At 38.3% G+C, this 20,067-nt stretch overlaps 3 protein-coding genes across 5 annotated transcripts; 2 read left to right on the forward strand and 1 right to left on the reverse strand.

Annotated features, from left to right (window-relative positions):
- Positions 1-963: 963 nt before the first annotated feature.
- Positions 964-7,606, forward strand: LOC140774593 (protein PLASTID TRANSCRIPTIONALLY ACTIVE 10). The gene is made up of 12 exons (XM_073117654.1): positions 964-1,768; positions 1,905-1,964; positions 2,059-2,088; positions 2,184-2,257; positions 2,843-2,924; positions 3,611-3,684; positions 3,831-3,897; positions 5,038-5,130; positions 5,353-5,526; positions 5,615-5,665; positions 6,295-6,446; positions 7,097-7,606. The coding sequence occupies exons 1-12, from the start codon at positions 1,010-1,012 to the stop codon at positions 7,524-7,526; spliced, it is 2,046 nt and encodes a 681-aa protein (XP_072973755.1). The 5' UTR covers positions 964-1,009; the 3' UTR covers positions 7,527-7,606.
- A 333-nt stretch (positions 7,607-7,939) lies between these two features.
- Positions 7,940-14,582, reverse strand: LOC140773310 (transcription factor GTE9-like). Of its 3 annotated transcripts, XM_073115790.1 has the most exons (11): positions 14,480-14,581; positions 12,576-13,847; positions 12,441-12,489; positions 12,203-12,358; positions 9,825-9,895; positions 9,578-9,647; positions 9,380-9,460; positions 9,170-9,285; positions 8,990-9,056; positions 8,785-8,918; positions 7,940-8,697 (listed from the first exon to the last, which is right to left on the reverse strand). In XM_073115790.1, the coding sequence occupies exons 2-11, from the start codon at positions 13,743-13,745 to the stop codon at positions 8,434-8,436; spliced, it is 2,178 nt and encodes a 725-aa protein (XP_072971891.1). In that variant the 5' UTR covers positions 13,746-13,847; positions 14,480-14,581; the 3' UTR covers positions 7,940-8,433. The 3 variants fall into 3 exon arrangements, with proteins under 3 accessions (XP_072971891.1, XP_072971892.1, XP_072971890.1); XM_073115791.1 differs by having other exon boundaries at positions 8,785-8,915; positions 12,576-14,582; XM_073115789.1 differs by having other exon boundaries at positions 12,576-14,582.
- A 1,565-nt stretch (positions 14,583-16,147) lies between these two features.
- LOC140772867 (uncharacterized) lies at positions 16,148-19,500 on the forward strand. Its single transcript, XM_073115089.1, has 5 exons — positions 16,148-16,490; positions 17,134-17,290; positions 17,578-17,628; positions 18,193-18,285; positions 19,099-19,500. The coding sequence occupies exons 1-5, from the start codon at positions 16,342-16,344 to the stop codon at positions 19,174-19,176; spliced, it is 528 nt and encodes a 175-aa protein (XP_072971190.1). The 5' UTR covers positions 16,148-16,341; the 3' UTR covers positions 19,177-19,500.
- The last annotated feature ends 567 nt before the right edge of the window (positions 19,501-20,067 follow it).

Genomic DNA, 20,067 nt, shown 5'->3' on the forward strand with positions numbered 1-20,067 from the left:
ATTATTATTAAAAAAAAATTAATGATAGATTGTTTTTCTTCTTTTCCTTTTTGAAAGGAATTAAAATGATTGTGGCGCTTGTATGCTCGCAACTATTAATTTGTTTTCTCAACTATTAAAATATCTTTTTCAGAAGATTGTATGCATTCGTAATTGCAAAGCTTGCATATAGGGGTGTAAACGAGCTGAGCCTGACCGAGATTTTCAAGCCTTATAATTCTGCTTAAGCTCGGCTCAGTTCAACTCAAGCGATTGAGCCTAATTGAGCTCGAGCAAAATTCGGGCTTGATTAGAATATGAGACAGTGCTGATGGCTTGTCGAAGGAATCAGAGATGGATGGAGGAGGAGCTGATAACGAGGAGATGAAGATGGTGAATGAAGGAGGAGGAATCCGACAGAATGGACGAGGAGGAAGCCGACAGAGGAGGAGGAGGTCAATGAAGAGGAGGACGTGGTGCCTTGGTGGTGGCTTGCTGATGGAGGCCAACGGAGAGGGAGGAAGTGGCGGCGTGTAGGATGAGGCTATGAGTGATGATCAGTTGAATGAGGGTAAGGATGAGGGTGAAGGTGAGCGTGGGGTGGGTGAGAGACTTGAGGGTGATGGCCTAATGTGAGCGGATGGGGAGGGTGATGTAATAGGTGATAAACAGAGCCTCTTACTACCTTAAAAACTCTTTAGACTTAGTAAATTTAAATATTTTTAGAGAGAAATATATTTATTTTAAAGAGAATTAAGGATATAAAAGAGATAATTTAAATTATGAGTGTTATTGTTATTGATATAAAAAAGTAAAAAAAAATATATTTTTTAGAAAATTTAAAGACATGTAATATAAAAAGACATCCCTTATAAATTTTGGTTTTCGTAGAGACATCCCTTAAAATATTTTAATTTTTAAATAGATAAATAAGTGTATATATATATATATATATATATATATATATATGAGACCTTCCCTTATCCTTAAACCCCAAAACCCCTCCAAAAACGAACACCAAGACGAACAAATGAACGCCTTCAAACTCCATTTCCACCAACATTCCTTCCTCTTCTCCTCCCCTCCTCCTCTTCTTCTCCGCCCCAGAACCCGAACCCTAACCCTAAACCCAAACCCTACATTCCCCTTCCTCCCACGCCGTCCTCCCTCCCCGTTCCCACCTCCGGCCGCCGCACCCTACGCCGCCGACGAGTCCCCCGCGGGAGACGACGAGGCCTTCCTCGAGTCCTTCCGCCCTAGGGAGAAGGAGTCCGAGGAGGAAGCTCGCCGCAGCAACTGGATCGAGCGGGGTTGGGCTCCATGGGAGGAGATCCTGACCCCGGAAGCCGATTTCGCCCGGAAGAGCCTCAACGAAGGCGAGGAGGTGCCCCTCCAATCCCCGGACGCGATCGAGGCCTTCCGAATGCTGACTCCCTCGTACCGCCGGAAGAAGATGGAGGAGAGCGGGCTCTCCGAGGAGGAATATTTGGCGAAGCAGTTCGCGATCAAGGGTGAGATCCCCGACCCAGTCGAGACCGCGTGGGACGGGCCTTTGGCGGTCAGATTGATGCCGCCTAGGGATTGGCCGCCGCGGGGGTGGGAGGTAGATCCCGCAGAGTTAGAGTTTATCCGGGAGGCGCACAAGTTGGAGGCTTCGAGGGTCGATCTCCAGGGTGAGGTTCGGACAGAGAAGGAGGGCATGCTGCTAGAGAGGTATAAAGTGTTCTTGAAACAGTACAAGGAGTGGGTGGCGGCAAACCGTGATAGATTAGAGGAGGAGTCCTACAAGGTGAGTGCATTGATGCCTGTAAATGCCAGTGATAGTAGATATGGATTAGGGAAATGAAATCAATTACTCTTAGTATTGCTTCTTTTACTTAAGGTATAAACTTATAACAGCCATATTTGGTTATTTTATTATGCAGTGTGACCAGGACTATTATCCTGGTAGGAGGAAACGAGGTAAGGATTACAAAGATGACATGGTACGTTCAATAGCTCTTTATTTTAATGCACGTATTGCATCTTTGAAGCTGGTTTGTCAGCCATCATTCTGATTCAAAGTGGTCTTTCTTGCAGCTTGAACTTCCATTTATTTATCCTGGACAGGTTGGTCCATTCACAACTCCAGAAAGCTGAATTTATATTAAAATCCTGCTGCAACTTATCTTATTTGTTCCGACCATTGCAAATGTCTTACATAGATCTGTCGAGGAAAGGTCACAACTCTACACCTTCACCAAGGAGCTTTTGTTGACATTGGCTGCGTCCATGATGGGCAAGTATTTTTTACTTGCAAAATCAATATTTCTTTAGCATCTTTATACATCCGATTAATGTTGTCAGTTTTTATGTACAAAAAATTGTTTTGGAAGGACGAAAGCTGTTCATGAAAGCTTGCTTTTTTCAGTTTTCTCTTATACCTTTTGTTGTTAATTGTGTAGTAAACAAATCAAGTTGATGTAGCAAAAAATTATAGGCGGAGGAAGTAAAAATGAGTGTTAAGGACTGCATGAATAATCTTCACTGATTAGATTTCACTTACATGTGTTTCTGAAAAGTTTCTATATAATAATAATGTCACTTTGGTTGTAAGGATTGTTAAATATGTGCTTCTAGATTTATCCAGTCTAAGATAGCTTTGGAGTTGTTCAAACTTTGGAGTCTAAGCAATTTGATTGGATGTACAAACTACTCAATTCCAATTGTTGTCATAAAGCTTGTAAGTTGCATAGTTGAGCAGGAGTTGCTCATGGAATTCTGAGGACAAAATTTAATATTAAATGACTCATTCTGAACTATAGCTTCTTTCATAAATTTTCATGGTTACCTCTGGCTTACATTTGTCTCTTATTATGTTTAGGTGGGTTCCAATAAAAGGAAATGATTGGTATTGGATCCGTCATCATATTAAAGTTGGTATGCATGTTATTGTCGAAGTTTTGGTAAGTAAAAGTCTATTTTCCTCTCAGGCAAAATATTAGCGAAAATTCTTTTATAATAACATGAACAACTTAAATATTTCATGTGGATGTCCTCTTGTGTTTAGATTTGGAAGTGAAATGCCTTAAGTTTTCAAAAATCAGGTCTACTTGCAGACTTTCATGTAACATTCAATTTGGGCTCGTCAGCTCTTGTACAATACTTATTCAGTTAGAGAATCAGGCTATCCTGAACCTGAAACTCATACAACAAATATTTTGGGAAGATTCTGACCATAATTGTCGGGAGTTAGAACCGGAAAATGGATGTGGCCTCATAATGCTGAATTTTGTATTCTGACTTGGTTAGTTTGGACTCAGTCAATGTTCATATCATGAAAAATCAAAATTTTTCTGAAACCAATGCCATCTTGATCTACTAAGGGTGCTATATTTTGTGACTGATCTATTTACTCATCTGGTCAGATGTGTCAACTCTGCTTTGTAAGCAGCCATTGGTCAAGTTTTGACCCATGTATTCCTAATTGATGTTGTCCATTTAGTGTTTTATTTTCTTTAATGTGCTATGAGAAGCTTCTTCCATTGAATTTTTTTCCAACCTGCATGACATTTAACTATAGTCTTTTTTCTTCTCCCAGACATCACTATGACCTTGAGCTCAAAATGCACTTTTGTCTTTTGTCTTGCAGGCGAAACGAGATCCTTACCGATTCCGTTTTCCTATTGAAATGCGATTCGTGTATCCTAACATTGATCACCTTATGTGCGTAAATGTGTTTTTTGAGTATTATGTAATGCATGTACTTCAATCCCACAAGTTCCACCGACTACTTTATATTAGTCTTATAAGATACTCCTATACTTCTTTGTCAGTATGCTGATCTTAAGCTTTACTCTGCATATGCACAGATTTAATAGGTTTGACTTTCCACCGATGTTTCATCGCGAGGAGGATCCAAACCCAGAAGAGTTGTGGGTGAGTTTTAGCCTATACTTTTGGGATTTTTGTACCAACTACATTGAGTGCCTTGGAGTCCTCCGGAGCAATATATGTATATTGGTTAACTACTGGTGGTGCTGGCTACCATTTAACATTGCTACATATTATTGAATATTGGGTTACATTGACACTTTCTGGTACCAGTACATATTGGTCAGTCTATACATGGCTCAATCTATTGCACCAATCTATGCTGTTTAGCATAGTGTCTCAACTAGGATCCAACATGATGAATAAGATAGAATCTGAGGCATCACCAGATTAGGATGACACCTTCTTGCATCCATGCTGCAGCATGTACTGAGTTATCCATTAAGATTTAAGAGTTTAGATAACACGCTGGTTGTGCAATTCTTGATATTCGATCACTTGACATAATTTTCTCCTTATATTGGGATATTATATACTATCCAAGGTAGAAAGCAGTATCTTCAAGAACATAGATGTGATAATAGTAATTATCCTAGCCTTCTGCTAACAATTTATGGAGTGTTACTTAGTATGTGTCCCTTTGGGAATTTTCTAGCATATCTTTCAAACATTATTATTATTTATATAGGGAAATACTAGTTCTCAGTATGCCAAACTTCCAATGTGGGATTAAATAACACAAGAAAGCAAGCGGACAGAACTTGTGGGCAGGCGTAACAGGCTGGGCCGGGCAAAGGTTTGGCTCGTATAGCTCATTACCATTTGGGGCTTGAATCTAGCTGGCCCTAACCTGGGTTTGAGACTGGCTTAGTCCGGATAATTTTCGGCTGTTTCGGGCCAGGCCGGTTGATCACCTCCACAAGCGGATGTCGATTGACCCTCTGTTTCCAATTTTATTATTGTTCAGTGTAATGCACATAGACCCCAACTTCTAGGGGGAGCTAAGCTTTTTCCTGTTAGGACTGCTGTTAGAAGTGATGAGTTTTTGTTAGGTTCTTTTGGAAGATATGTACATTCACGGCTAATGAGTCAGGAGGAATCCAACAACTTTGCTATTACTTGGACTATACATCCTGCTTGGATAGAAGATCGAAGATTGCAACTTTAATATTTTTTTCTTGCTAGTCAATTTTAAACTAATTTTGCTATCATGAATTCTTACCTTTTCTGTCTACTTCTTTGCAGCGAGAATCTGGAAGACCGCCTATCCCTAGAAAAAGGCCTCCAATCAAAATGGAGGAGCAATCTTTGTTATCTGATCACCCTTATGTTGAGAAGGCAAATTTCGAATTTTACTTGTTATCAACATTTACTTGCTAGTTGCTCGTGCCTTTTTTAGTTTGTTAATTTTTGAAATATTTGCATGTATACTTTTTCTTATAGGAAAAACTTTATTTTAAATTGTTCTTTGTTAGCATCGCCTTAACTCATTTTATCTTGCTTAATGGTCCATTCTTTCTATTAATCCTGTTAATCGGGATTACTTTGCGGGACATGCAGTTGTGGCAACTTCATAATGCAGAGCAAATGATTCTTGATCACGAGGAGGAAAATCCTGATAAATATAAGGACAAGAAGTATGAAACAACTGTTGACACTAACTTTGATGAAGAAAATAGTGTTGAATACACAAAAGCATACTACAAGAAAGCTTTGCTTCCAAAGACTATACTGGTGAGTATAATCAGGACAGTTCTTACATGGTTTGCACTTTGCATATATTGCTGTTCTACTGTTTTCTCACCTATGAGTATTCTCTCAGAAAACCAATATAAACGAACTTGATCTGGATGCTGCACGCGCTGAACGTCAGGTAATTAGATGCAAGTCATACTTTATCTTCGCTTTGGTACACTTTTCTCATTTCTTTTGCAAAGTGTGTATTCACAAGCTACTAATTCCCTGGTTTGAGCTGTTATTTGTCTTCGCCCATCACAACATTTTACATAAAATAGTGGCAGTTTCTATGTATATGTTGTGTTAATTCTCAAAAGAATTGACCTGGTGATTGCATATGCAGCCACACAGACTATACAGGTTTATGTTCCCACAGAATAGAATGTATAGAATGTTCAAATTGTTTAAGAAGTTAAAATGCTAAATGACACAGAAAAGTGAGAGCTTGATCCTTGTCTGAAGGTTTTGTTTTAGAAGCAATGACTTAAGAAACGGCCTATGCCATACCTAGGCTGACCCTTCGGTCACCCTTTTAGTACGAGCCCCGTGCACTTGGGCAACACTTCATTTTTTTGTTTCATTAGATTGTTATCTTAATGCTGTGTCAGGGCATTTAATATAATCGGCTGGACAGGTGCAGTTATTTATATGTCACCATTAATATTGTGTAGGCTATTTTATATCTATATGTGTGTGTGTGCGCATGCATGCATGCATGCAAGTGTGTAAGTACACGATAAAATTAAATGGATCTGTTTGATGCAGCTAAATAAACAACTAAAGAAGGATGCAGAAGATAGGGGAGAAAAATATAAAGCTCAAAAGTTAAGGCGTAACTTGGAGATGGATGAGTATGACCTATTGCATTGGCAACGTTCCTTGGAAGAAAGAGAAGCTCTAATGAGAGATATTAGCTGGTATATGCTCTTTCTTTCACTTGATTTACGCTTTTCTTCTTTCTCCTTGTCTGTATATTGAATACAGAATATAGAACCAAACTCGTAGTTACAGATGAATTGTGCTTAATAACAGAAATGAGTTTTGACTTTTTTAGTGTTGTTTTTATCAGTGGATGATATAATGATCTATTCAGTGGGTAGCAGAAGGTCTCTGAAATTAGAAGTGAAACTTTTTTATCTCTCCTATTTTTGTGGGACTCTTGTATCTGTATATACTCTTTTCTCTTTTCATTTTAGCATAATCACAATCACCCACACCCAACAGGACTACACAAAAGGCTCACTAGAAGGAACTTTCTTCTTTTTAGTGAGACTAGGTTGCAAATACAATGCCAGACTATATAGTTACTTTCGAAAGTTGCATGGTAGCACTGACAATAACATCGGAGTTCCTTGGAATTCTGGCAAGTGTACAGATAGTCGTGTTGTTTTAAGGTTTTTTTTTTTCCCCAAATAGATCAATATTTTATAACCTTTAGCCTGTTCATTCCTCACTTGTGAACCTCATAGAGGAGTGTGTTCACTTTGCAGAATTGATTCTAATTTTGGTATGCTTTCAATGTTTGTTATATTTTGTAATGTTCTAAAATAATTTTCTTTATTGGCAGCCGGAAAGCTCTTGGTCTTCCTCTAGAAGAGCCTGGAAGATACGTTGATGAAAAAAAAGTTTGGGGGAAGGATCATTACGACCCAACGAGTCCTCTCTACCGTTATGACTACTGGGGAGAGCCCAAGAACTCAGAGAAAAGCAAGCAGGAGCGGATGACTGAAGACCACAACCAATCCATTGTTGGAAGAGGAACTGTCTGGTATGAAATGTCTTATGAAGAAGCCATCAAGCAGAGAATGCGTCGTGAAGCTGAGATGAAGGAAACACCAAAAGAGACGGAGGAGAAAGAAGAGGAGGATGACAATGACGATGGCATGGACTTTGATTATAGCATTTTTGGTAATTCCAATGCATATTCATCAAACAAACCCTTTGTCAATGGAACCGAGTCTCCAAGGATGTCTGATGAAGGCATGTTTGAGAATTAGCAGAAATTGTTGCTCGTTGTTGTTTTGTACAGTAATTGCTCTCAAAAGCAGGTTATACTATCACCCTTTTCTTCGTGGAACTTTTTCATGCGTGGTCTTCAATAATCAAAGTCGAGTACTCATAAGCAGGTCAGATTATCTATACCAGGTTGTCAGTTGAAACTAAAATAATATTTATGCTGTATAGCAAGTCACCTGACGATACTGCAACTCCTAGATTTTCGGTGAAAAAACTAGAAAACTCCCAGATTATAATGTCACCCATGATCTCAAGCAGTGGGTATGTTATTCTTCAAATTACTTAGGAAAGGTTATTCCTGCTATCCAATAAATAAAACAGAATACCAAGTAATGAGGTGACTCAGTACAACTCAGACCACGTAGGAGCTTTAGAAAGTCGACCGTTCTTCTAAACTTAAAAATAAAAGAGGCACTCTTCTTATAGAATATTAACGAGAAGATATGGTCCGTGTTTATGCATCACATGTTACAGAATATAATTAGTCACCTTTCACATATTTTCCAGCACATAAATATCACATTCTCTCACTAAAAGTAAAGAAACAATCAATTTACTAGCATCTCTAACTTTGACAGTCCAATCAACTCTAAATGTGTACATCTTCCATCTAGTGGACTACCGAGGTACCACTAACTCCAAAACTGAGGCCACTCGCACCAAAAGCTAGAGACCAAACAACAAACAGCTCCATCGATAGTTCTTCAAGATAATCCTTTATGATGAGGTCTTAGCAGAGAGATCTGGATCAGATACGACCGAAGAAGGCAAGTCTTGGTACTTGAAATGAATGTACAACACGTTACCATCACAAGCCACCCCGCAATCATGTAACAACCTGACAAGATTTCATTCTGCAATGTATAAATTTAGAAGATAGGAATACACTCAATCAATTTCTCCCTCCTCGACATCATTTAGGGGAGCATTGGCAGGCTCACATTCGTCCTCCTCGTCATAATCAACTTTCATATACAAACCGAGCTGCTCTAGAGCGTTGCTTCCAAGCTCAAACCCTCCAACACCCTCCTGTGGCTGAGCTGGACTGGTCTCACCAACAGAGCTAGGTACTTGTTCACCTGGAACAGTCCTAAGCATTTCAAGATCTTTTAGAAATAGACTGCCTTCATTGATTTCCACAGTTTTCTCCATCTGTATTATGCCAACAACCACTGTCAAAAAAGTGCTAAACACAGAGAAGCTGACATCTGCAAGTATCTGCATAGAATTGCACTTAACCTGTAGCAAGGCTTGACGAGCTGCTTCTCTCTCAAGTTCCCTTTTGCGCTTAGCTTCTGCGATGGCCTCTGCTTCAGCCCGTCTTCGAGCATCCTCAGCAGCTTTAGCTTCAGCCTGGAGACGAGCTTTCTCTGCTATAAAGGAAATGTTCACATGAAATGAATTCCAATGTGGGCAAGAGAAGGCAACTCGAATTTTCTCTTACCTTCCCTATGTAACCTTTCAAGCTCTTGCCTCTCATGCCGAAGTTTCTCTGGATCCTTTTTTTCACCCTAGGATCAGATATAGTGCACCAATAGAATATTGAAGTGAGTAGAGGAGAAGGCGCTAAACAATGCAAGCTACACTGCCCTAAAGAAACCAATTTCTATTGCCAAGTGCCAACCTGGTTAAGGGTCTTCTCCCGAGCTTTAAGAATTGTATCAGCAAACCGGCCCCTCAGAAGTGCTGCTCGGTACTGCTTCCCAGGGGAGACCTGCCTCTGGCATGGAGTATTCTCTCCTAAAATTTTCCATATGAAACGGTAAGGAGATCCATTTCATGTACTTGGAACCCTTGGATATTCACAGAGGTCTTCCTAGAAATTCATTCTTACCCTCTCTTTGGCGATCTACCTCAAGAGATACAAGTTTAGGATGAGAGTCCTGTTCTGGTTGACTCAATTCATTGGATGACCCTTTGACACAAGTAGACAAACATTTAGGCAAATGTGACATTGCTCTCTTTCCAGAAAATAATTAATTATACAAATGTATTTTATCAAATCAAGGAGAACATTAGCATAAAGACTCACTATTTGCATCAAATGGATTTAATATGTCACTTTTTTCTTGGTCCAAAGCTCCCCGAGATTGTGCATTGTCCTGCATGGACAAGGACAATAGCAAATAATAAATACAGGGAGTAAGATAGATATTTTGACCATCTAACAAGTATATTGTACAATTGCCATGATACTACAGAAAAGGTAAACACTTTTGAAGTAAGAATATGACAGAGTTCTTAATGAAGTCTCATACAAATATGCATATTTCGAATACCTTAATCACCTTCATAGCACCAGATACCTTAACATCTGATCCACTTCCAGAAGAACTACTAGAATCTGAATCTGTAGACATATCAAAAAGCTAGGATCATATACCACATTTGGCAAGTACAGCAATTACGCTGCAGAAAATGTTGGCAGAGTTCCAGAGAAGACTAATACAAGAAATGATAAGAGACAATTGGCTCCTTTATGTAATATTAGAAGTAAATGAATAGGAAAACAAATAAATCCAGACATTTTCAGCTTCATATAATGACGCACAGATAATAATCATTCAGATAGCAAGAGCACAATACAAAGTTGAAAATATTTCTGGACAATATGAACACAGTCTGCAACAGTAGATGGGACTTGACATAAATTCTTACATTCTAGGCCCAAATTACTCATAAAGGAAACTGAGGTAAGAGAAGGCTTTGCATTGAAAGCTAGAAATCTAGTTGATGCTACAAATTATTTGCTTTTTTAATCATAGTTTAAGCTACTGTGTACTGAAAGCAACCCCTCAGGAAAGTCTAACAAAGTTAAAGAGTATAATTTATATCATTAGGAATTGAATCCATTCTAGAGATAATAATTGGAATAGTACAGCAACTTGACTAATTCAAATACCACTATCAGGTGAGTTTTCCATTAGTAGGCCCACATATATCCTGCATATTCATCTTGGCTATAGATGTTATCTTGCTACTAATTTTACCCGTGATAAACATCAAGTGATGATATTCACTGGAAACTCAATTTTCACTGCTCACAAACGCTATAGATAACTTACTCATGATGAACTTGATCACAGACAAAAAAATACAGAGTTCCACAGACCAGTAAAAAGACAGTCTAAACTGAATTAACTGGCCATATAAAAAATGAAATAGCTAACTGAAGATGACTACATAAGCAAACCAATTCCATAAAAGTATTTTGGTTCACAAACTAAGAAAATAACATTTCACAGGATCCTAGTAATAAAATTTTCACTTTAGACAACATGGAGCACTCGCACATTCCCACTGGCATGTGACACCAATCACCACTTCTTATGTTTGATATGCATTCTTGCACAGATTGCTCAGAAAGACCTCAAATTTTGTTTTCAGTTTAATATTGACATAGATGAGAAACCATACTGACAGGTTGGTTTTACTTATGCCAACATGGATTGACTGAAAGTAGGGTTAAGCAGCCCAACCCCAAATAAAGTACGAATACAAGAGCATTAAAACAGATTTCATATGGAATATAAATTGCTGTGCAAAGATACTATGATCACAAGTTCACAACCTAACAGACAGAATCAGAAGGATTTTTTAAGTATGAATCTTCTCCAAAATAGGGCAGTAACACAATCAATTGACGGTACAGATTCAACAACAATGCAACATGTGTCATCAAATCCAATGACAAAAATAACCATAGACCGACCAAGATGATAGAGTCTATCAAGAAACTTACAAGTATGGAAGACTTGAGGATTTAAAATCAACACAAGTAAAGATACAAAAAATTCAACTAATATAAGATGAATAAAGATGGCCGTGCCGATGGACTATCAGCACCAGACATAGATAGTGCCAGCGGTACATCTCCATGCTAGGGTGTGCCGACCTGTGGCGCTTGACACAATTTTCTTTTACACTTTAAAGACTAATTTGAGTTGTATAGATACCATTTAGAATGCAAGAAAAGGAAAATCTTTACTTCCCCCAAAAGTAACCCCAAATTAAAAAAAAATTTAAAAAAAGCATAGGTCAAAATTGGTAAAGGAATATATAATATTAATTCCATATTAGTTAATTTGAACCCAAATTTTATAATTTGTAGCTAAAAGTTTAGAATGATTAGATTTCTCCCAATTTAAAAAAAAATCAAAATTAATATGTCAAAATTATTCAAATTGGGTCAAAATTAATATAGGAACATGTTAAATTAACTACATTCAACTAGGTATTAATTTTAATTATTAAACTATTATCAATTAATGAATATATTCAATCATTTTATGTATTAATTTCCAAATATTATTGTTTATAATCTTTAATAAAATAGGTCTTTTACAAAATTAATCTAAGGACAAAAGACTAATGTAGGTTTTAATATATATAAACATATTCAAACCAAAGATTAAGGATTGCAGTGTCAAAAACACCAAAAATCTCTCAATACCCTAAAAAATTTAATAGAGGTGGGCCAAGCATGCTAGTGGCACACAAGGGCATACAGGTCATGGATCGACATGACATGTGTCGTCGGCATGACTATAGTTGAGATGAATGATAAAGCAATTTTGTAAATTATCCGAGGAATATGTTTAGTGAAACAAAAATGTAATAACAACACAAAGGCAAAGAGGAAAAGAAAAGGACAAACCACTGGAGGACGATCCTGAGTCGCTACTAGAACTGCTAGAACTACTGCACTTGCTGCTTCTAGGAGCTGTATCCTTTTCAATTACCACTGGAGGAAAGCTTGACAAGGGAAGATCATTCCCACCAATATCGACATCCTCATCAGCCAGCTCATTTCCTGGAAATATAAGAACCTGCGATTTGAAACTATTGTACATACTATGATTAGGAAAAGAATTAATAAAGAGGGAGAAGAAAACCTCTGCCATGATGCGTTGATGAATTGCTAAGTCCAGATTCATTCAAAATCTGCAGAGAAAGCAATGTACTTAGCTATGAACAAATTCTTAGTTGGTGTATACATAATTAGCGGGCTCAAATAAAGCAAAACCTACCTCCATTTCATAAGGTTCATCTTTCTCTTGGTTTCCAGATTGTTTCTCTCTTGAATAGTCATTCACAAGCTTTTCAATCCCAAATAATGCATCATCACTGAGAGAATCAATGTCAATCTCTATCTCATCCTCGTTGGCTTGGATCTCGTTGCCAAAGTGCCTCCTCAGAAAATCAACTATGAGTTCTTGCACTTCTCCTGCTAGAGTTTCCAATTGTCTGCTCAGATTCAGCTTCTGTTCATCTGTCATTTTTGCTTTTGCATTCTCTTGAGGAGGAATACTATGAATCTGTGGAGATGCTTTTCTCTTCTTTGGCTGCAGCACTGGCTTAGTTTCTTTTGTTTCTTTCTTAAGAGCAGCATCAGCTGCAGTCAGCTTCTTTTCCACAGGCTTCCATCTTGTTTCAAAGAACTTGCTCATTACATCTGCCATGACATGTACATCGTTACCAGGCGGGTTATAAGTCATTGCATTGGTGAATGCAAGCCTCACGTCTGAAACAAAACCCCATGGACTAGAGTAAGCACCAGAAGTTATCTTACTCTTAACAGTGCCCAAATCCATTGGATGCTTAATAACTTGGAAATAATCAGGAATGTTCAACTTCACCACATCAACAGGGGTATTGAACACCCATGCATGCGGATGAGCCATTAAGCGCTTCAGAAGTGCCTCACACTGTTTCATCAACATTAAATGTGTGTTGTTGACTGCAGGCAGAGGTGGTGCTGGTTTTGCTGACTCAAACCGTCCAGAATTTCCCCGTTTCAATTGGGAAGCATGCTGGCCCACTTGATCCTGTTTCTTTACACGAATATCAGTGGAGGACGATAATGCAACACTATTGACACCTGATACACATTTAGAAAGTATTCTCTTCTGGAGAATCCTAACTTGCTCGAGCTCTTTCCTAAGTCTCATTTCCGCCTCCTTCTTCTCTGAGCCACACATCTTTGACAGATTGATAACTTGCAAAGGGACATTGAAACTGTCACATGTCTCTACATTTAAGCTTATGCACTTCCTTTTTGGTGCACAAGAGTCCTCTGAGTCTATGCGAGCCGGACTAACAAACCCTTCTGACTCGCCTACTGTCTCCACTGCATGTCTATAGTCTGGCACAAATCCCGAAGAGTATCCTTTTGAGAACTTCTGTGTTTTCCCCATCATCGCACAGAAAGATCCCAGTTCCTTGAGCCAAACCAAGAAAGAATTTTATCTCTTATAGGATCTGCCCACAGAATCCGTCCATCTCCGAATATGTTACATAACCTACAATTAGTGTTCCAAAACTAAATTCAAATTTCCCACCAAAACATGCACCTCAGATCTAAAAACTCAGAATTTTGTCTAGCAAAAAAATCAAAGTCAAGAACACCTCCGCCATCAAGTGCAAAGACCAACAATTATTCACAGCTTGAGCATAAAATCACAAAGGATAATTAAACTGTTCTGCAAGTCCGAATTCAACCAATATTTGAAGTGAAACACCGCTCCCTGCCCAAATTCAGCAGAAAAAACCCTAGCTTCCACGGAAATCCACCTTCCCCATTACACATCCAAATCCCCTAAAACCAGACAAATCAGAAGGAAGAAAACCCCTTCCCCTCCTCCTCCAAACTGGAGGAAACCCTAGCCCTAACCTTCCTCTCCACAAGCGGATCACCAGCACCGTCCAATAACTGAAGCTATCGGCCCCAAAGAGAGGCGCATAAATCCAACCAAATCTCACAATATACCACCCTTTTGGACTAGAACCTCGATCTCAGCCAAGTGGAAGAAAGATCGAAACCGGGAGCAATTCAGAACTGGACAGAACCCAAAAAGGAAGGGAAGAAAAAGCGCCAAAAAATGCTTCCAAAATTCGAAACGAGATTTGGATCCCGATCTAAGCCGTTACTTACTACTGGCGAAGATTCTAGACGTGGAGATGTCTTCTCTTGTTCCTCTCCTTCTCCTTCCCTCCTTCGCCTTCTCGCTTCGCACTCTCTCTCTCTCTCTGTGAGGCGACGGCAGAGTATTAAGAGGTGGGACGAAATAAAAGAACGCGAAGAGAGCCCTCTCGCCGAAGTAAGGAGATCCTATGCACCACAGGATGCACGAATTCCCTAAATCTGGTGCATAACAAGGAAATTCGCAATCCTATCTTAATTATTTTGAAATCCAAAATTCTCGCATAAAATTAGCGAAAGAAGATCTATCACTATTGGACATGGATTTTAATATTTATTAAATTTTTAAACGATTTTAATTTATTTTTTTGGATGAGTTGGGCTAATTGTCTTATAGAGAGAGAGAGAGAGCTAGCCCATTTATAATTAGCATACAGAGTTAATTATCTATTAAGAAGTTTAAATTAAATTAGCAAAATTTAATTTGGACTCTTTGAATTTAGCATGTGTTTGCATGGGCGTCATAAAAAGGAAAATTAAGTTTATTAATGTAAGCTATTTCATTGGTACAGTCAGTTTGATGTAATAGAAGCTATAGGATATCATCTTATAGGTAAACTAAATGATCACACAAGGAAATATTTTAAATGTCTCAAACAATAAGAATCTCTTTTATTTAAAATTCTAAACTTTACTTAAAGAGTCTCAAACCACGAGGGCTAATCTGCTAATTTCCCCTAAGTAAGGAGTGAAATAAATAAACTAGAGGATGGATCCCGGATATGGGAAAGCCCTACATTAGGGACTATAGACGATCACTTGGCTTCCAGAATGCTTGAATGGCGACCTGATATTGGCTCGACGGGAGGTCCCCTTGGGACAGATCACGGCCGTTCGTCGACTACCGATCGGACGGAGGAGAGGATGGATCGGTGCCTCGGGACCCACAGGCATCAGGCGGCTGGGAGATGTGGACGGGGCAGCTGACGTCATCAGAGGAGGGGGATTACCACGTCGGCAGACGAGGGCCCACCAATAATTTTAGCTGCTCGAATCGAATGTATCTAAAGATAAGGGCTAATTAAAGTTTAAATTGCAACATATTAATTTGATCTGGGTTAATATGTAACTAGAGAGCCTTTTACTGTACCACAACCAGTTGTGCTAGTCTAATCTAATGTGTTTAATGTGATTAATGCGACACTATCACCATTTTATCATGACTGTGACGAGAAAATTACTTTTCGGATGTAATCTTAGACAATATAACATGGATGTAATCTTAAACGAAAAATGACGATGTTGTTATTGATTTAGTCGTATAAGTCACCTATTTATGTAAATATATTCCATAGTAAACAAACTACTAATCATGCTAGAAGATGAGGTGGCAATGCTCGATCCGATTGGTCCAATGGGTCTTAAACCCAATCCGGGAAGTAGTGTTTTTTCCAAACGATCTAATATATGGGTTTGTTCGGCTTTCATGAATTTTGTACAGATTGCGTACTTTGGCGCTGCCTAGAGGTTGAGATGGAGGGCGTTCGTACAAACACACTTTTAGGCGGTCTTCCGCCAGTCTGTCGCTTTTGTATCTCCAGCATATTCTTTGCTTGGCATCTTATATTCTGATCCAAGAATAGATATATAATTACTGATACATCCCTCCCGTTGCGGAAACTAGACGTGATGTGAGAAAGAGAGAGGAAGAGAGTTTTTGGATCCAGGCGACGAGAATAATCGAAGCTCTGCTATCCGTGGTGGAATAAATCGTCGCTATTATCGGCGGGCTCTCCTTATTCTTCTCTCGGTTTTATTCCAGGAAACAGAGGATAGGGAGGGATAGAGGGGGGGAATAGGAAGGGCATAAGGGGATGGGTGACGCTGGGCTCTCCACCGTTGACGTGGCCTCCTCTTCTTCGCCTTCCTCGTTCTCCTACTTCGCCGTCTTCCACAATTACCCTCTCATCTCGGCGATCCTCGCGTTCGCCATCGCGCAGTCTATCAAGCTCGTCACCACCTGGTACGGATTCCCGTCTCTTCTCTAGTTTTCAGATTAATTGCCTTTCTGATGGCGAATTCGAAGGAATTCGGGAAAGTTGTGATCTGGGTCTTCGAGATCTGACCGTTTTGTGCTTGATTCGAACTTTAAAAGTCTCAGCTTTAACCTTTGTTTATGCATCCTTTTGATGTTGAATGCTCAGATTGGTATTATGATAAGACACTTTTGTTCAGATTAAGATATTATATTGACATGAACGATCTGCTTATTTATGTAAAGGAGAGAACTCGGGAAGAATTGTGATATCTTCAGCTTCCGTAGCTTTTACTTTCTTTAGTTTCTAGCCGCTTTTCACATAGTGCAAGCTCTTATAGCAAATGTGTTTTAAGGAATATCGTGTCATTTATTAAAATTCATTAGAGATTTTTGTCTACAAATGGTTGTTCCAGAAGATTCTTGTTTGAAATGTATTAGATCCTCTCCTATTGGCTAGCCACTATTATACTTGAGAGGCACCAAAGATATAGAATGAACACACTTCATGTTAATAATGCCTAATTTCAAAAATTCCCATCATCGAGTATAAGTCTATGTGGTTGAAATAAGTTAATGATAGTACTGCTAAGAATTGGTATTTTCTTCTAACTCTATGTTATATCTGCAGGTACAAGGAAAACCGGTGGGATGCTAAGCAACTTGTTGGATCTGGCGGGATGCCATCATCACATTCAGCTACAGTTACTGCTCTTGCTGTAGCTATTGGTTTCCATGACGGATTTGGCAGTTCGCTCTTTGCAACGGCAATAATACTAGCATGTGTTGTGAGCCACTTCTCTCTAATCTCTTACTTTTCTCTTTCTTCCGTTTCATGCTAAGGTTTCACAGACATTTAATTTGACATATCATGCTTATATACAAATCTCGTGTTGGAAAGTGGAGACTGAACCTTGTTGTGAGTGTTATGACCCATCATGAGAGCCCAATGCAAATTGAGATATTACTATATTTAAGATGTTTCTATGCTTTCTTGATGATGCTACTAAAACATCTTCCTAATAATCTTATTTCTTTCTAAAATTTTCTTCTCTTGTGTTACCTTTTTCTGTAGGTGATGTATGATGCTTCTGGTGTTAGATTACATGCTGGAAGGCAAGCAGAGGTATTGTGTTGAACCTTCGGCTTGTGAATTGTTGCATTCCTAACCATCACAGATAAAAATTGTTAGATTTTCTTGGGTTTTCCAACTGAGTCAAAATGTCAAAGTTGTGCATGAAAGCGGTGTCTTTTATTCAAAATTAAATGGATCACCTTGTCAAAGTAGCTAAATTAGGTTAGTTGATTTTATTGATATCTCTACTTTATTGCTCTCGCACTCGGTTGAAATTGAAACTTGGAGATGCAAAGTGAAGTTGATGAGACGGATGCAGAGAGGGCATCTGGTGCTGGTCTTTGCCACTTTGCCTTAAACTTACCACAAAACAAGCACCAAGAAGTACACTTAAAAGTATATGATATACCATTTTCCGTGTAACTATATAAGAGAACACTTTCAAATTTTATTAATGTTATGTTCCAGAAATTTGTGCCAACTGGAGAGTTGTCATGATGCTTCTGCAGCAACCTTATGATGGATTGCATGACACCTATTTAGACATTGCATGACAGACTGATGTCAATATTGTTTTGGTGCCTATCCATACTCTTTAACTCTTGAAAATTTCAGGTACTGAATCAAATTGTATATGAACTTCCATCTGAACATCCTCTGGCGGAGACAAGACCATTGCGGGAACTCCTAGGCCATACCCCTCCTCAGGTTTGACCATATGATTTTTTAACCTTATCTAGGATATTTTTGGTCCTGATAGTTAAGACCTGCACATGTATGCACAGAATAAAATTGTCTTCTAATCTTTCTAATTTGGAGCTTCAGTTTCAAGAGTGAACTAACATAGGGTGCATAGAGGTTAGTTGGAGCAATGAAAGTAACCCTGTTGAGTTTGGAATCTCAGATTAGAAGCATCATACATTGAGTAGTTGATTACTTGATTAATGCTTGATTCTCCAAGTATGAGTCTTTAATTGGAAAATTGACTTCTAATTTTATTTTATTTATCCTCAGGAAGTAATCTTTAGCAAAATTTATCTTTAAAAAATTTGAAGTGATTTATTCATCATACTTCATGTTTTCTTTGCATTTATTTTCAGTAATATTGCTTTAGTCATTTCTTTAACATCTGCTAGGTTCTCCTAAAAGTCATATGTTTGTAGGCTACTTTTCGTAAAGTAAGCAGAAACCTATATATTTGAAAATTCCTAATTTTGAAAGATGAGTATATTACAGAAGTGTGATTACTCACTCATTCTACTGTTAAAACTCTTTCAAGCGATCAATGGTGAAAAAGAAATCCACATTTATTTTTGAGGGATGTTCCAGGGTGATATATAAGTTATTAGTTTTTCTTACAAGAGCAAATTCAATAATTTTAATTCATACAGTTAAAAAATCTCTATGCGCATTAAAAAATCCGTAAGTAATCTAGGTACAACAATTTGACTATTTGAGTGTTACTAGATGGAGATAACTACTAACTTGGACAAAGTCTTGACCATCAGGTTATGTTTTCAGGTGATTGCAGGTGGAGTGCTGGGGTTTGTTGTAGCTGCATTTGTACAGATGATAGTCAAAGTTGTCGGTAATGTTTGATGCTCTTGATTTGTCAGAACAACCCTTCGCTTCTAACTCATCAAATGATCCTTAGCATAATTGAAGGACATTCAGGATTTCAACTCCAATTTCGCGGACTGAATTAGTGAAGCTTGTGCCTTAGTTCTTTTGCTTGTGCCAGATATATGCAAGCGTATCACTTTGGTGTCATGGTTGGAACAACCGTTGCCAAATTTATGATCTTCATGTAATTAAATTACCTGGTGATTCTTGATTGTGAATCATTGTTGCAATTACTGTCTAAAAAGTGTTTGTCCTGCCAACATTGAATTCTTATGTAATTTATGAACTTCCATTCTTGATTGTGATTTGTAACCACAATTTATTTTTGCCGGCACTTCTTTGAAAACTTTACAAGTCACTGGCACTTGCCATTGCCATTCTTTGTCTACTCAATGAAATTGTTCCTCGAAGCAGGCTGATTCGCATCTTTCAGTGACCTCCCTCCCATATGGCAATCTGAACTTATAGCTAACAAAAATTTTGAGCATTTTATTTGCATCTTGTTGGCATACAGTCTGAACTTATAGCCTATGTTTTTATGGTTCAACATCCAATTTAGGTTGAGGACACTTTCATACATAATGATCAAAAGTACATTGAAGTCATTTTACTGGTTTATTTTTTGTGCTTTAATGTACTAAATTTGTATTCATGAATCCTCACCACAGTACCATTTGAGCATTCTTCTATTGAGATATATGTTTTCTTTTATTGATAGAGAGACCTATGTCAAACATAGGCTAAATATAAGAGATAACCCCTTTCGATACATATGTTATATATATATACGTGCAAATCTTAATAAAAACCAGGTTATAAATAGATCAAATTATAGTCACAATGAGCCAAAAGCAAGCATTCGTGAAT

The sequence above is a fragment of the Typha angustifolia genome, chromosome 13 (genome assembly GCF_048772165.1).
Source record: "Typha angustifolia cultivar Huaian chromosome 13, ASM4877216v1, whole genome shotgun sequence".
In the NCBI taxonomy this organism is placed as follows: domain Eukaryota; kingdom Viridiplantae; phylum Streptophyta; class Magnoliopsida; order Poales; family Typhaceae; genus Typha; species Typha angustifolia.